At 42.3% G+C, this 17,762-nt stretch overlaps 1 protein-coding gene across 3 annotated transcripts in view; it reads left to right on the top strand.

The window, feature by feature from the left end:
- CILK1 (ciliogenesis associated kinase 1) overlaps window positions 1–17,762 on the top strand; it is a 57,528-nt gene that overhangs the window by 6,858 nt on the left and 32,908 nt on the right. For 2 of the 3 annotated variants that reach the window (XM_040983551.1, XM_040983553.1), the window contains exons 2-3: window positions 12,915–13,187; window positions 17,286–17,340. In XM_040983551.1, coding sequence (XP_040839485.1) covers window positions 13,087–13,187; window positions 17,286–17,340 — 156 coding nt within the window. In that variant the 5' untranslated portion in view covers window positions 12,915–13,086. Of the gene's footprint in view, window positions 1–12,903; window positions 13,188–17,285; window positions 17,341–17,762 lie in introns of those variants that run through there. The other variant, XM_040983552.1, reaches the window with a different exon arrangement.

Below are 17,762 nucleotides of genomic sequence, written 5' to 3'. Positions count from 1 at the left end.
CCACTCTAATTTATGCTTGCACCAGTAAGACTAATCAGCTCAGCCTGGCTTTTCCCTGATCTAGTCCACATGAGGCGCACAGGTGTTGTAGCCCTGTTCAGTCTGGTCTGCCCCCATCCCAGCCCACGCTCTCCAGTGGTAGTAGCTGTCCAGCAACGGGACCCCCTTTTATTACCCCTGCTGGCTCTGCCCCCTCCCTGGTTCTCACGCGTGCTGGTTGGGTGCTGCGGTCACATGCAATACAGGCAACCTCGCCTTGACATTCCGTATTGTGCACTGGTTTTTGTTGCGACTGAACCTGGCTCGACCCACACTCTGTTCTGGTGTTCGGATTTGCCAGTGGGTGACGTGAACTTATTCAGCCTGGTCTTCCCCCTACCCATGCCAAATGTATGCCAGTGGGAAACTTTCCATGGGCTGTTCTGGGCTGTTTCCTATCATGCTTCTTGCGCTTATCTGCAGGGACTGTGTGCTGCCAGAGGAGTTGCCCAGGCTCCTCCATCAGAACCCTTCCCAATGCCAGATTTTGCGCATACCAGGGGGTCCATGAGCCAACCCTACTCAGTTCACCTCCTGTCCTAGCAGGAACAGTAAGCCCATTGACTTGTAACCCACAGATGGGGCAGCCACCCATATTTGACCGCATCATAGAAGTGAGTATCTGCACAAACTTGTCTTTCCCAGAAAATACTTACTAATAATTTTGTTCTGTTATATATATATATACCACCTTTGCCTTCAAAGTGAATTTATTAGAAAATAGTTTATGATGAAGATGAAAAAGAGATAAAAGCTTTCATGTTGTCTCAGCTGTTGAAAAACAAATATCTTACTTAATTAGTATAAAACGTTTTAGAAGGACACATGCTTTTTGAACCATAATCCAGAAATTGTTGTTCGGTTTTGCAAAGAAGGGGAGGGATGGAATGGCAATGGAGGTAGACTTGGTTGTGTAGGAAAGCCACCTCTAGTCAAAATTACACACAAATCCATAAGCTGCTCATTTACTTCATTGCCTCCTTGTTTTGAGTGCCTGTTTATGCCAGTTGAATGCCAGGCATTCTTCTAGTTACTGGGAAAGCAGTTGTGACAAAACAAACTTTTCATCCTCACCGTGTTTGTATTCTAGAAGTGAATAGTTTTGGGTATATATTCCTGTAATGGGGATAAATGAGAGTGGCAAGAAGATTGCTGACATATTTCTGCCTAACTTTGGGGTTTCCTCTGCTCTCAGGGGATGAAACTGTGGTCCAGGGGTCAATTCCTGCTTGCTGCCTGCTTTTGTAAATGAATTGTGTTGGAATTCAACTGTAGCCACTTGTGCAACAACGCTAGACTTGAGAGATGTTACCAAGGCTGCACAGCCCTCAAGGCCCTTCCCAGTGTGCTGCCCATGGCTTTGTTTTATTTGTATATGAAGCTTTTTTTTTTCTTTAATGCACTGTGTTGATTTAGGTCAGCTCCTTAGGTAAATGTGCTATAAAATTTGCATGGATCCTGACTATAAGAGTGTTTGTCAGAAAGTTGTGGATAAGAGGGAATTGAACATTGGTATACAACATTTTAGAAATCCATGCATAGGTTGTTAGTAATATACATTTCTCATGAAATTTTTCAACACTCTGTTCTAGATGCAATTTTAAAATTGTTTTGTACCTGAAGGAACAGCCAAAACCAGGAACCAAGAACTCTCACATAGGTTGGCAGGGGCCATGCCTTTGGGTCGTCCTCCACTGCCTTCTCAGGTGCATTAGAGGGCAGTTGGATTGGAAGCAACTAGCCTTAATTCTACCAGCACTCTGTTAGGGGTACCAGTGTTACAAGACAGAAACTTAACCCATTGTGCCACATTGCTGGCCCTCGAAGTGGGTACCTTAACTGGTGTGTATAACTGCTGGGCCAAGTGGTTGCCCCTGAAGACTTTCTCAAGTTTAAAGCACCAGCACCTTTGGTATTGCAGCCAGCCTTGTGCATTCTTCTTATGGGATTCAGGAGCTAGCTAGTACATGAGGTGTTCTTGTCTCAGAGCCTAGACTGAAGGAGGAGAGAGAGGGGAAGGCATGAAGCCAGTTTGGGCACGTGGATGCCTGATTGTCTCGTCCTGCTCTCATCAAGTTGATGCAATAGCTGAAAATTTTACTAATGCACTCATCTGTCAAGGTCAGCACAGAGCCAAGGTCTGAATGAAGATTTCTTGTTGTTGTTGTTGTTGTTGTTTGGCCTAATAGCTGCTATTCCCAATGCAGAAAAAAGCAGTAGTCCAAGATTTATTTCATTGTGTAAGGACTTCAGAACTAGAGTCTATAAAACCAAGATATACTATTTTTACTACTTATTTAAGAGAAATAGCAGTATTCACGTTGGGAAAGTGATGACACATTCAAACCTTGATAGGAAGTGTAATTATGAGCCTGAAAAAGGAAAATGGAACTCAGAGGTACCATAGGAAGGGACATTTAATAATTTGACACAGAATCCAGTTTTCCTATGAGGATGGTTTGAGGTAATAGAACCTTTTCTGTGTAAAGCAGTTAAGACCAAGAAAGACAGGCTCTTCCTGAGGGTCTGGAGGGTGCCAGAAGCCCTTGTAAATATCAGTTACCAAGAATTAAGTTTGTATATCATTTTGTCTCCAATTGTAAGATATGGGCACTTGTGGCATTTACCCAGTTGGTCACCTAGGTTTCGAACTAAAGAACAAGTGGGCTGCAGTTGTTCCTGGCGCAAGCCTTTGTGGTCTGTAAAAGAGCAGGATGTACCAGGAGTGATGCGCAGTGCATGCTACTAGCCATGAATAGCTGTTCTTAGCACCTACCCTACCCCCTCCTGGAGGATTGGAGGTGAGAGAGAAAATTGGGACAGATCACAGGGAGGTTTTCTGCAAAGTCACCAACTGAGTGACTTCAAAGATTGGCTGGAACTCTTTGATAGAGGGCCAACACTCTCCGTTCATTTATGGGTACAGCCTTGTCCAAAGGTCAAAGACCTGACCTGATGCCACAGTGGGGTGCTCCAGCGTCACTGTGGGAGGGCCCAGGCAGACTGCCTGTTCTAGCCCTTCCGTGGTATTTAGTGTTCCTCCATGAGAACTTCAGAACACTGATCAGATCAAACAAACTGGTGATCTTTGTATGTAAAGAATCAGTAATCCTGAGATTTTTGAGGTTCTTACCGCAGGTGGTACAGAAAAGAAATAGCACAGACCAAAATTCAAACTGGGCCATTCAAACTCAGGACTTGCTGCATGCAAGTGCAGGCCGGATGTGAGGTGTGAGGGCACAAAAAATGACAGAACAGCCCTGTGAATGCAGAGGGTGAGGTTGTGTGCCAGTGACCCCAGGGAAGTGACTGGCTGAAGACAGGGTACTAGTGGCCTCATGGGTAGTCACCTGTAACTGTGTGGATTGAGAGAGGGGCTCTGCAGAGAGCCTGGACTGGACTGAAAGGGACGAGAAGGCCGTGTTTCTTAACTTTGAGAGCTGGTTGAGGTTCCCAAGTGTTCATTTGAACATTGCCCATGCATCTGCCATAGAAACTCATACATTGAATGGTGAGAGACGTGACTTAAATGGTTGAACACGTGTGCTCTCATTCACTCCTCAAATGCCTATAATAGTTGAAGTTGAGAACTCAATCCCCAGTCTCTCATGTGGATGGCAGGAAATGAACTCTTTCAGCCATTACCACTGCCTACCAGGGTCCCTGTCAGCAGGCAGCTGGAATCAGTAGCCCAAACTGGAAACTGAACCCGGGTACTCTGATGTAAGCTACCAGGCATCTTTATCACTAGGCAGGATTTCTGCCCTCATATTTTTAAATAAAGGCTGAAAGTATACCTCTGTGCTCAACCCCTTTCCACTTTTTTGGATTCTGTTCCACCCACACGGTATGGAATTGTCATTTGCTAGTATCAGCTACTCAGGTTTCTGGATAGAATTGTCAAGTCTTGTCCACTGTGGAAAAGTTAAAAAGAAAGTCCTCTGTTGCAAAAAGAAAGGTCCCTTGTTAATGTTGTAAGTAAGCATAGATTTCTGATTTCACCTTTTTTTTTTCTTACCAATTTCACTCTTAAAAATTTAGAATGAGTGGAAATCATTGCTGCCTTAATTTATATTATCTGAAGGTCTTTAGCACATTTTGTTGGGGAAAGGTAGGACAAATTAGAGCCTACAAGGATACCAGATCCTACTTCCCAGAGCCTGTCAATGTTATTTTTCATGGAGAAATAATCTTGGCAAGTGTGGTTAAAAAGTTTATGGTGAGAGTGTTACGAATTGCCTGGGCACAAATACAAACAGCACTCTGTGAGAAAGAGGCAAGGAGAGATTTGAAAACAGAGAGAAGGCAAAGTGACCCAGGAGCAGGAATTGGAGTGATGTGGCCCCGGGCCAGGGAGTGCTGGCTGGCACGCACCAGAAGCCAAGAGGCAAGGGATGGACTCCCTCAGAGCCTTGTGACAAAGTGGTAACACCTGTATTTCCACCTTGGGATACTGATTTTGACATCCAGCTCCAGAAATGTGCAAGAATTTAACTTTATTGCTTTTAGCCATGGATAGGAAACATCCAGCCGATGGACTGTATACAGTCCCATGAAACCATTTGGCCTGGCCCTACCAAGCCAACTATAGACAGAACTTGAAATTCATTAACTATATGTGCAAACTGACTTTTTAAAAAATTTATTTATTTATTTATTTATTTATTTATTTTCACTGGAAAGATTTACAGAGAGAAGGAGAGACAGAAAGATCTTCTGTCCTCTGGTTTTATCCCCAAGTGACTGCAGCATCCAGAGCTGAGCTGACCCAAAGGCAGGAGCCAGGAGCTTCTTCCAGGTCTCCTGTAGGGGTGCAGGGTTCCAAGGCTTTGGGCCATCCTCTACTGCTTTCCCAGGCCACAAGCAGGGAGCTAGATGGGAAGTAGAGTAGCTGGAATATGAACGGATGCCCATATGGGATCCTAGGGCATGCAAGACAAGAATTTTAGCCACTGGGCTACTGTGCTGGGCCCAGCAAACTAACTTTTAAGGTTAGTTTCTGAATGGCCCACAAATGATGTTATAAATGGGTTTCATGCCCCTGAAAAAACCGTAAGTTTGTGGGAATTGGTTACAGCATCCAAAGGAAGCTAATAGAACAGGTCAGGAAGACATTTTTTTTTTTTTATTGTTGCTTACACTGTATTATGTAGTACAGTTTTATAGGCGCTGGGGATTCCCCCCACCCCTCCCCATATCCCTCCTCCCATGGTGGATTCCTCCACCTTGCTGCATAACCATAGTTCAAGTTCAGTTGAGATTCATTGCTTGCAAACACATGCCTAGCATAAAGTTCAGCGTCTTATTGTCCAGATAAGTTCAGTGGCCTCCTGGGGAGACCTTCTATGGTCTGAAGATAGGTCTAACAGAGTAAAGATCCGGTCGGTTAAAAGCCCCAACAAGGCCTCAGTATCAATATACAACATTATGGAATTAATTGACATAGTATTGGGTAAACAATATGTTAAAAATAATGCAAGTTCCATTCTTCGAAACATCTGGGTTGAGACAGCATCAATGACACGTTCAAAAAATAACAAACAACCAAACAATAAATTACAGGTTAAATCAAGGCAAACATGTGGTATCTAATCTTTTGGGATTCGCTCATTTCCCTTAGCATTATAGTTTCCAGTTGTGCCCATTTAGCCACAAAGAACTGCATTTTGTTTTTTTTTTTAGCTTAGTAGTATTCCATGGAGTAGATGAACCAAAGCTTTCTTATCCAATCTTCTATTGATGGGCATTTCGGTTGCTTCCATGTTTTTGCAATTACTGATTGTGCTGCAATTTTGATTAATTTTTTTTTTCTGAGTAATACAGAGATTGCAGAATATGGGTAACTGACAAATCCATAACACATAGGCATTGTTTAGGTAGCAGTGGCTCCACAGTTCTTGGAGATTACAAGCCATTGATCTGCACCGTGGCTTTTCTTCCTTGTCGACTGTTAGCACTTTCTCCTACTGCGTCTAGTGTTGAGCCAGGGCAACAAGCACCAGGCTTTTGCCTGCTTGTGTTCTACTCACCTGGAGTAGTTGCACTGTTTTCTCTCTCTTTAATTCCTTTCTCTGCTTTTCTGTATAAACAAACCTTGCTCATTCTTCCATGCCTCGGTTTTATTTCTTTTTGAGGGTTGTCATAGCTCTCCCTTTTCTCCCAAGAACTGATTGCTCTCTTCTGTTCTTGTTCTTGTAGCACTTTCTGTATACTTTTGTGTACATGACAATTGTGAGTTATTTAAAGGAAAAACTCTCACCTTATATGTAGTAGGTCCCCAGAGCCTTGCACAGAGCTTAGTATCTCAGTAAAGATTTAGCAGAATTATGTACTATCAACCTGACATCAGTGCTTGGAGACATGTTGTACAGTTGATAGCAGTTACTCAAAATAACATACTGGAAAGTAGCTGTTAGGGATGGTTTAGTGGCACATGGGTTAAGAAGCGCTTTGAGGGACCTGGTAGCCTAGTGGCTAAATCTTCGCCTTACGTATGCCAGGATAGACACAGGCTATCCCATATAGACACTGGTTCATGTCCCAGCTATTCCACTTCTCATCCAGCTCATTTCTTGTGGCCTGGGAAAGCAGTAGAGGATGGCCCAAAACCTTAGGACCCTACGCCTGCATGGGAGACCTATAAGAAGCTGATCAGCTCAGCTCCTGCTGCTGTGGCCACTTGAGGAGTGAACCAGTGGACAGAAGATCTTTCTCTGTGTCTTCTCTCTGTAAATCTGCCATTCCAATAAAAATAAATAAATCTTTAAAAAGAAGAAAAAGCTGTTTGTGATGCCTGCATCCCAAGTTCTTGCCATTCTACTTCCAATCCAGCTCCCCAGGAATGTACTTAGGAAGGCAATAGAAAATGGCCCAACTACTTAGGAAACCAGGTTGGAGTTCTTGGCTCCTCTTGGCTTTGGCCTCACTCAGCACTGGCTGTTGGAGGCCATTTGGGGAATCAATCAGTGCATGGAAGATTCTTTGTTTCCCTACTTGTCTGTCTCTTTGCCTTTCAGATAAATAAATCTTTGGAGAATAAGTACAACTACTGCAGTATGAGAGTCAAATCTTGCCAGAGTAATTGCATTTTGTTTGACAAAGTGTAACAATGAGGAATTGTCAAGGTAACTTTGTTGAATGATTGACCCAGTCTATCTCAAGGTTTCTCAAAGATCTATTTATTTATTTATTTGCTTACAAATCAAAGTTAGAACTGTAGAGAAAGAGAGAAATCCATCCGCTGGTTCACTTCCCAAATGTAACAACTAGGGCTGGACCAGACCAAACCCAGCATCTAGGAGCGTCATCCAGGTCTCTCACATGGAAAGCAGGTGCCCCACTTGGGCCATCCTACTGTTTTCCCAGGCACATTAGCAGGGAGCTAGATGGACAGTAGAGCAGCCTCGGCTCAGACCAGCACCCGTGTGGGATGTAGCTTAACCTACTGTGCCACAATGCTGGTCACCATTCTATCTCAACCTGAACCTCTTAATTCCTTCGTAAGTAACTTTTTCAGTGATAATCTAGGAAAGCATTGTTCCAATTATACAACTTACGAAAAATAAGTGGGATATTAATTATCAAAGGACTCTGCAACTAATAGGAATAGTATACTATTATCCCTTAAAAATGATGGAAATCCACCTGTTACTGTAATATAGATGGTTATTAAGGTTTGGCCACCACAGTTTATTAAGGACATGGAGAAATATGTGAGGATTCAGAATGAATGCCAAAGATAATTAAAGGAGTGGAAAGTGAATCCCATGAGGAAAGGTTGTACGATTCAGGCAGCAGGCCAAAGCACACACCTGATAACTGGTTTCATGTGTATATAAAATTGTTATGACATGATTTCTTTATATCCTGCAAGCACTAAGCATGGAGAAATTAACTTAAATCAGTACCTGAAAATGTTAAATAGTCATGAGGAAAATTGTTGTAAGTTGATTTAAAAATGCAAATCTGAGCATTTTGTCCCCTAGTTAAGAACAAAACAAAAACCCCTTAGTTGATTTTTCATTATGTCTTTGGGTAAAGACATACATGTTCTTAAGTAAAGGAAGTCATTTATTAGTTACTTGATTTTCCCAAAGGTTTCACTGATTTTTTTAGGAAGATGACATAAAGCAATGGTTATTAGAAAATGAAGTTATGCGTGATGTAGTAATCATATAGGCCGTATCAAAAGTAGATGACAATAAACATGAAGAAAAGTAGACGGCAAATTCATAGACAGATTTGCTTTTGCTGTGGAGCAGATGCTCTCCTTATGTTATATTGAGGCATTGCCTGAGTCCCAAACAGCCCACAATGCAGTCATCATCATGTGGCAAACCATATTGTACAGTAGTAATTTGTCTTCTGAACCAGTTAGTAATAACTAAACCTCCATTTGAGCATGTTAAGCTAAAATAAATCTTCCTAACTGAACCGTCACTGTTGCTTTTCAAGGTGGGCATTGGCAGGAAGCTGGAGCTGAGTATTGAGCTCAGACACTCTGGTATGGGATGTGCGTGGGCCTCTAGCTAGTGTCAGCAGCCGGGTCGGTCATCTGCCTCCAATGCCTGAGTTCTCACACCTCGCTCTCCAGCCCCTCTGCTTTTGTTTCTGCTCCTGGCAGGGATAGAGTCTTGTTTAGGTTGCAGAAAATCTGCTCTTCTTTTTCTTTCAGCACTCAATGTTTTCTGAAGGCTTTTTGTTTTGCCCTCCTGAGCCCAGATGGAATTGACCCAACTGGAAACCTAGTGTGCTTTCCTTTTATCCCTTCCCCTACATCCCGTAAGCTTGAAATGCATTGTTATTATTCACCAGTACATAACTACATACTCACCCCCAATAAACCCCCAAACCCTCCCATAAGATTGGTATTTTTTAGGCCCAGCGCAGTGGCGCAGTGGATAAGGTCCTCGCCTTGCACGCCCGGGATCCCATATGGGTGCCAGTTCTATCCTGGCAGCCCCGCTTCCCTTCCAGCTCACTGCCTGTGGCCCAGGAAGGCAGTCGAGGACGAGGACAGCTGAAAGCTTTGGGACCCTGCACCCGTGTGGGAGACCCAAAAGAGGCTCCTGGCTTTGGACCGGCATAGCATCAGCCATTGCACTCACTTGGGGAGTGAATCATCGGACAGAAGATCTTCCTTTCTGTCTCTCCTCTCTGTATATCTGACGTTCCAATAAGAAAAAACCTTAAAAAAAATACCAATCTTTTTTTTTTAAGATTTATTTTTATTATTTTCCTTATTGGAAAGGCGGATATACAGAGAGGAGAGACCAAGAGGAAGATCCTCCATCCGCTGACCCACTGCCCAAGCAGCCGCAACGGCCAGAGCTGAGTCAGTCCAAAGCCAGGAGCCTGGAACCTCCTCTAGGTCTCCCATGCGGTGCAGGGTCCCAAGGCTTTGGGCCGTCCTCAACTGCCCTCCCAGGCCGCAAACAGGGAGCTGGATGGGAAGCAGAGCTGCTGGGACCAGAACCAGCGCCCATATGGGATCCTGGCACATACAAGGACTTTAGCCACTATGCTATGGTGCTGGGCACCCATGAGATTGTTTTTGAAAAAAAAAAAAAGACCCTTTTTATTATACTTGTATCCTCAGAGCTAAACCTCAGCTTTGTTACTTAGGAAGTAGTTTTTAAATATTTATTAGTCGTCAGTGAAATACATTACTGTAAAGAGCTGCCAAGGAGGGCATAGGGAGTCTGATCCTGAAGAGTTTCAAGAGGAAGGGAGATGCCCCTCTGATCAGGGGTCTTCCCTTCCCTGGGGAAAGGGAAATGAATGGGTTGGTGGGTAGAACTTGCTCTCTAAAGCATTCAGTTGTGTAATAGAGTGTGGTGAAATCAGGGATGGCTTTTATAGCAAGGTTTTCCAAGCTCACACACAACCTTCAGAAGAACACAGCCCAGCTGTATTTTTGTTGTTATTGTTCATTTAAAGGTTTATCTACTTTTGTTTTTTTTTTTTTTGAAAGGCAGAGAGATTCAGACATAGCTATCTTCTTTCCATTCACTGGCTCACTCTGCGAATGCCCCCATTAGTCAGGACTAGACCAAGCTGAATCCAGGTATCTGCAACTCCATCTGGGTGAGTGGGAGGGACCCTAGCATTCACCATCACCTTCCGTCTTCCAGAATGTGTATTAGCAGGCCACTGGAATCAGAAGCAGAACTAGGACTCGGAACCAGACACTCTAATATGGGATGCAGGGTCCCAAGCTACATCTTAACCACTGTACCAAATGCTTGCCCCTCTTTTTTAATTCTGAAATAATTTTAGACTTACAGGAAAGTTGCAAAAATACAGAGAGTTCCTGGAAACTCTTACTCAGCTTCCCCTAATATTAACATCTTATATAGCATACAGCAATGATCAAGCCTAGAAATCAGCATTGGTACAATATTGTTAACTGAACGACAGTGTTCATGTTTCATCAGTATTTCTACTCATGTCTTCCTCTGTTCCAGGATCCTGCCTAGGATCCCACAGTGCATTTAACTATCCTGTCTCCTTAATTGCTTCTGTGTGTGATAGTTTCTCAGTCTGTCCTTCTGTGATTTCGACACTTTTGAAGCACACTAGCCGGTTGTTTGCAGGGTGCTGCATCCCCCCCTTTGGTGTCTGTCTGATGTTTTCTCATGATTTACGTTTTTGACAAGAACATCATAGAAGCAATGCTGTGCCCTTCTCAGCATATCATGTCCACAGTACATGAGATCATGTTTATTTTTGGTCATGTTGAATTTGATCACTTGGATAAGGAGTTTTCTCCCTGCTAAATTGGTATCTTTCTTCTTAATGTTAACAAATATCTAAGTTATTTTAAGTTATACAAATATCCTGTTTCTTCCATATATTCATTTCACATACATTAGTGGATCTTGCCACCCAGAGCATTATTGAGGTGTTTACTTAATGTAAATTTCTTTATATATATATATATATATATATATATATATTTATTTATTTATTTATTTCAAAGGCAAAGTTACAGAGAAAAGGGGAGAGACAGATCTTTCATCCATCCATTGGTTCATTCCCTAAATGGCCATAATAACTAGAACTGGGAAGACCTAAAGCCAATAGCCAGCAGCTTTATCCAGGTCCCCCACATGGGTACAGGGACCCAAGAATTTGGGCCATCTTCTGCTTTCCCAGGTCATCTGCTAGGAGCTGGATCAGAACTGCAGTAGCCAGATCTCAAACTGATGCCTAAATGGAATGCCAGCATCACAAGCAGCAGTTTTACCTTATCTGCCACAGCACCGGCCCCAGTGAATCTCTTATTTCTTCCCATCAGTACTTAATGATTGGAATTACTCTGGAAAGGGAAACTGAATAAACTAAATTCAAATACTAAATATCATATCCTTCTATTCATTAATTTCTAATATTTTAATTCTCCAGATTGTTTAACAAGCATAATTTTAGATAGTATAGTTTTATTCTTATTTAAGAAATTTTATTAGGGGCTAGCATGGCAGGCTAATCCTCAGTCCTGCAGCACTGGCATCCCAGATGGGCACCCAAGTCCTGTGCTTGCTGCTCTACTTCCCATGCAGCTCTCTGTTATGGCCTGGGAAAGAAGCAGAGGATGGCCCAGGTCTTTGGACCCTCCTGCACCCATGCAGGAGACCCAGAAGCTCTTGGAGCCCAGCTTTGCATCAGTTCAGCTGATCACTGTGGCCATTTAGGGAGTGCATGAGCGCATGAAAGACCTCTCACTCTGTTGCCTCTTTCTATCAAGCCTGCCTTTCAAAGAAAAATAAATCTTTCCAATAAATAAAAAGAAATTTTACTGATGTTTGCTCAAGGGCATTGTGATTACTTACCATCATATTTTATTTATAGTGGGAAGACTGGCTGCTCCTCACTTATTTAAAGAAAAACAATAACTTATGTCAGACCCACACAACTGAATGACTTTAAGAAGGACAATCCCTACACAAGGCCTTGAGTTGTTTGTTCCTGTTTAGCATAGTAAACATAATAATCTTGATGCTTACTCATAAACCGTTCATGGAATACATAGTAACTTATCTATTAGAGGAACTTTAATGTTAACGTTTCTTGATATTTTTTGTTGTTGCATGTTCACATTGTTAATCATAACCCAGGTGCCCAGGACACAGTATATTTAGTGCATGGTTCATAGGATATTTAGTACAGATCCTGATAACTCAGCATTTTTAATCTATCCCAGCTCTATGATGCCTAGAACAGTTAGTCAGCAGGAGAGCATTGAATTGAACTGATTGTTTCTGAGTCAGTGACAAATTTACTTTCCAAACACATTGTGTCTAATTTTATTTTTAAAAAGAGTAAGAAGAGAGCATTAAAATTTTTTGAAGGCAGAGTGACAGAGAGAGGAGAAATAATGAGTGAGCTTCCTCCACTAGTTCACTGCCTAAAAAGCCACACAACATCCAGGATGGGGAGATCAGAGCCAAGAGCCTGGACCTCCATCCAAGCCTCTTGTTTTCTGTTGTTTTTCCAGGCCTGATGGTGAGGGAACTGAATCAGAAGTGGAGCAGCTAAGACAAACCAGTGTTCACGAGGGATGCTGGTGTGGCAGGTGGCAGCTAACCCACTACACCACAGTGCTGACCCTGGAAAGAACATTATTTAGACCAAGGGTTGACAGAATTTCTGTAAAGGGCTGAATAGTATATCCTTTAGATTTTTCAAGCCATATAGTATTATAAATACTCAACTCTACTATCAGACATAGTACAAGTACATGCATAAACCTCTCTTGCAATAAAACTTTCTTTACAAGAACAAGTGGTAGACTGGGCCATCTGATGCAGTTTATCAAAACATGCAAGTTCTAAATGCACATTGACATAATATTGTTGTCTCATGTTTCTCTACAGGCAGAAGACTAATCTTTGAAAATATGTATTTGGGAGATAGTCACGTTCTATTGAATACATTGTGCTGGTGCTGCCATCGAAAAATCTGGTTACACTCTGGGGAGGCCTTCTACCGCTGCAGGACTGAACCTCCGCGGCTCTGAGATGAGCGTCTGGCCCAAGTGCACACACCATGAATAGATACACAACGATCAAGCAGCTTGGGGATGGGACCTACGGTTCCGTCCTGTTGGGAAGAAGCATTGAGTCTGGGGAACTGATTGCTATCAAAAAGTGAGTTTTATCTCCTGAATCCATCTTCCACTACACATTGTCAAGATAATTTTTAACTCTGTCTTTTTCATTCCCCATCTTTCAAATATCTTTCAAAGGGGAGTGATTAGGAAGCAGGGAGAAAATAGTATCCGTAGGTTCAGTGATTATTAACAGTGTAACGCCATGGTAGAGGTTTCTAACATTCCCACATTAAACTTATTACTGTGCATGTAGCCCTAGTGTGTTTTCAGAATGTTTTCTCATTTGTGAAGTGAACATGAACAGGTTAAACATGATTTTACATGAGAGGAAACTGAAAGGAAGTGGCTTAATTGGGGGTCATTTATACATGTGGTGGCCATGTGACTGCTATCCTGTCCACCTGCCCCACTTTTTCATAGCTGCCTGAGTCCAGATCCAAAAGAATTTACTCCCAAACTTAATTGTTCAAAACAACACACATTTCTTCTCTCAGTTTTCTATGGGTCAGGAGTCTGGGCACAGCTTAGCCAAGAAGAATGGATCTCCTATAAAGCTGCAGTCCATGTGGTAGCCAGAGCAGGGGGCCCATCTAAAGGCTGGACTGGGGAAAGGTCTACTTGGGAACTCACACACCTGATTGTGGGTGGCATTCAGTACTTGAGGACTGTTGGACTGTGGGTCTCAGTTACCCCCTGGCTGCTGGCCGAAAGTTGCCCTCAATTCCTTCTCGCATGTTCCTCTCCAGAGAGCAGCTCAATTATATAGCAGCTATCCTTATCAAGATGTGAGTCAAGAACACATAAAGAAAATCTTCCATAAAGATGGAAATCATATTTTTGCTTCTGTAAACTAGTAACAGTAATGATGGCCTCTAAAATATCTCATCCTGTTGGTTAGAAGCGAATCACTGAAGGAGATGGGATTATTCAAGGTAGTGAATACCAGGTGATGGATGCATATGGAAACCGTATTAGTCTGCTTACTGGGTTAGCACCATAGCCTAGTGGCTATAGTCTTCATCTTGAACACACCAGGATCCCATATGGGCACTAGTTCTAATCCCGGTGGCCCCGCTTATCATCCAGCTCCCTGCTTGTGGCCTAGGAAAGCAGTAGAGGACAGCCTAAAACCTTAGGACCCTACAACTGTATGGGAGACCTGGAAAATGCTCTTGGCTCCTACGTTCAGATTGGCTCAGCTCCAGCTATTGCAGCTGCTTGGGATCAACGGATGGAGGATCTTCCGTTTTGTTTCTCCTCCTCTCTGTTTATCTGACTTTCCAATAAAAACAAACAAATAAATAAATCTTTAAAAAAAAAAAAGTCTGCTTACTGTACCCATCTATGTCCAGTTGCCTCCTCAGTCTCTCCATTTGGATGTCCCGCCAGTATTTTTAAGCTCATCACATCTGCAACTAAGATTCAGCAAATTCTCTTGTGCCAGACTTAATTCTCCTTCAGTTTTCCCTATGTTGATAAATGATACTACTAACCCTTCAAAACCTCGGAGACTTCCTTGCTTCCCCTGTCCCACATTTGGTCATAAAGTTCTGTTAATTCTACTGCTTTTTTTTTTTTTCTGATACACTTACCATTTCACATTCTCATTGCTAACATCTCATTCAGCCCATTCAACGCCTTACCACCTCAGTCAGTAGTTCTCCCGAGGATGCTTAGCTTCCATTCTTTCCTCGTTGATGCCAGACTAAAGGAATTATTTTAAACATGCATTTGATTAATTGAAGCCAATAGCGTCAGATGGTCTGGGTGTCCTGTTGGTCTATCACATCACCTTGTCCCCTCTAGTGCCTAGCACAGTGCTTGCAGCCAGTATCCCACCTCAGGTATACCTGGAAGGCCGATGATAGGGTGTCCTGGCCAGCTCCCTGACAGTTCCCTACAAGGCCTGAGCCTCATTTACTCACCTTGGTGTCAACTCTGCCAAGTACCCTTTGCTGAGCTAACCATCTCTCTTCTTTCCCCATTCTTCAACTCCTTGACCTGATTTCCTGGAATCACCTCCCAAACAGTCTACCCATACCCTGGTCCTTGCATCAGGTTCAGCTTTTGGCAGACTCCAAGCTAAGGTAGCTTATTGTCATCCTGTCATTTTTCAGTGTGACCTCCAAATAGCTGAATCATTTGGCCTCTGCTTGTTTTCTTCAGCCCCGACTCCTAGGGCTACCTCCGTGCTTCCCACCTAGTTCAAGTCTATTCATCCTCTGTAGCTCAAAGATCGCTTCAGTAGAGGAGTAGTCTCTACATCTAGAACAATAGGGTTCCCTCTCTCCTCTCAGCTATAGGCAAGGGGTTGTCAAATTTTTCATGTAAAAGGCCAGACAGTAAATATTTTAGGCTTTTGAAGCCATATGGTTTCTGTTATAACAATTTAATTCTGCTTTATAATATGAAAGCAGCCACAGACAACATGTAAATGAATGAGTGAGTGTGGTGGTTTTCCAATGAAATGACAGCTATGAAAATTGAAATTTGAATTTCATATCATTTTTGCCCATTGCAAAATATTCTTCATTTGTTTTTCCTAACCATTTAAAAGCATACATGCCCTTCGCTCATAGGCTGTATAAAAACACATGCTGGGGAGGATTTGACCTGTGAGCCATAATTTGCTGACCCCTGTATCAGAGAGTCTATCACTGTGCTATCCAAAATATGTGAAAACTGCGTGTGCTATTTAAACTGAAAATTCAGTTTCTGTGTTGCACTTCAAGTACGTTATATTTTAAGTGCTCAGTGGCCACATGCATCTTGTGGCTACCATATTAGACAACATAGGATGCTTCTACCAGCACAGAAATTATGTTGGACAGCTTAGGCCTAGATGGAGCCAGCCTGAGGAACTGCCTTCCCAGGCAAGGCAGCTAATTAGTGGTAGAGAAAAGCAGCAGTGATCTCTTGTACTGTACCAGGCCACTGCTGCTGGAAAATGTTATGACTTCATTGCTTTTTTAAATAAATATTTATTTATTTTTATTGAAAAGGTAGGTTACAGAGAGAAGGAGAAATAAAGACAAAGCTCTTCTGTCTGCTGGTTCTCTTCCCAAGTGGCTGCAACAGTTGGGGCTGAGCTAATCCAAAGCCTGGAGCTTCGTCTGGGTCTCCCATGCGGGTGCAGGGTCCCAAGGCTTTGGGCCTCCTCGACTGCTTTCCCAGGTCACAAGCAGGGAGCTGGATGGGAAGAAGGGCAGCTGGGAAACAAACTGGCACCCATATAGGGATCTCAGAGTGTACAAGTGAAAATTTAGCCACTGGGCTATTGTGCTGGGCCCATGACTTAGGATTGTACTGCCAGACTTTAAAATAATGCAGTTTTGGGTAGTTCAGATTGAGCATCTCTAATCCAAAAATTTGACATTAAAATGTTTTCAGGGTCCAGCATGATGGCTTAGCGGTTAAAGTCCTCGCCTTGCATGTGTCGGGATCCCATATGGGCGCTGGTCTAATCCTGGCAGCCCTGCTTCCCATCCACCTCCCTGCTTGTGGCCTGGGAAAGCAGTTGAAGAAGGACCAAAGCCTTGAGACCCTGCACCCGTGTGGGAGACCTGGAAGAATATCTGGGCTTTTGCACAGCTCCAGCTGTTACAGCTGCTTGGGGAGTAACTAAGCTGATGGAAGATCCTCCTCTTTGTTTCCTCCTCTCTGTATGTCTATTTTCAATTAAAATAGATAAATCTTAAAAAACAAAATGTTTCCCAATCAGACTTTTTGAGCTCCTGCATGGCACCAGAATTGGAAAATTCCAAACTTGTATCACGTGACAGGTCAAAAAGCAGGTGCACTAAAAATAGGTAAAATTTACCTTCAGGACATGTATGTAAAGTATATACGTAGCATAAATGATTTCATGTTTTGACTTGGATCCCATCACCAAGATATCTGATGATATCCGTTGCAAATATTTCAAAATCTGGGAAAAAATTATGAAATACTTCTGGTCCCAAACCTCTCATACAAGCCCATCTTGCATATCAATTATACCCAACCTGTAATATTTGATAAAATTGAAGCAAACTGTAAGCACTTGCAATTAAATTGTGAATTTTAGAGAAATAAAGTTAAGCTTATTATTATTGAGGATAAACAGTCTTATTTGTTTCTTTCTTCTCTCTTTCAGAATGAAAAGAAAGTTTTATTCCTGGGAAGAATGTATGAACCTTCGGGAGGTTAAGGTATTTATTGCTATACCAAGAAGTAATTTATGTATAAGTAATTAAAATATATTAAATGGTTAGATATCTAATTCATATGATCCTTCCACTTGAGTTTTTAAATTAAAACCATTGAAAACGAGGGCAAATGACAACATTATATGGCTTATGGCTTAAAGTAGGCGATTACTATGTCATTACATAATGAATATATTGGTATTTGAAAACTCTTTAGTGGATCTCTTATATTGACTTAACGAACTATTGCTACCTCTAGAGATAGCCTAGTGATTAATACAAAGGAGTTTCCATTTGTTGAGTGTTTTTCCTAGATACTACAGCAGTACTTGTTTCAGTTTCTTGCTCTAATAATATGCAATATGCTGTTGGTGATAAAATTGTTTAAAAGATTTATTTCTTTGAAAGGTAGAGTTACAGAGAGA

This window comes from Ochotona curzoniae, unplaced genomic scaffold (genome assembly GCF_017591425.1).
Source record: "Ochotona curzoniae isolate NIBS_2020 unplaced genomic scaffold, NIBS_Ocur_1.0 contig_3819, whole genome shotgun sequence".
NCBI classification, from domain to species: Eukaryota; Metazoa; Chordata; class Mammalia; order Lagomorpha; family Ochotonidae; genus Ochotona; species Ochotona curzoniae.
Note: the sequence above shows the minus strand (reverse complement) of the source record. Positions and strands in the feature narration are given on the sequence as shown.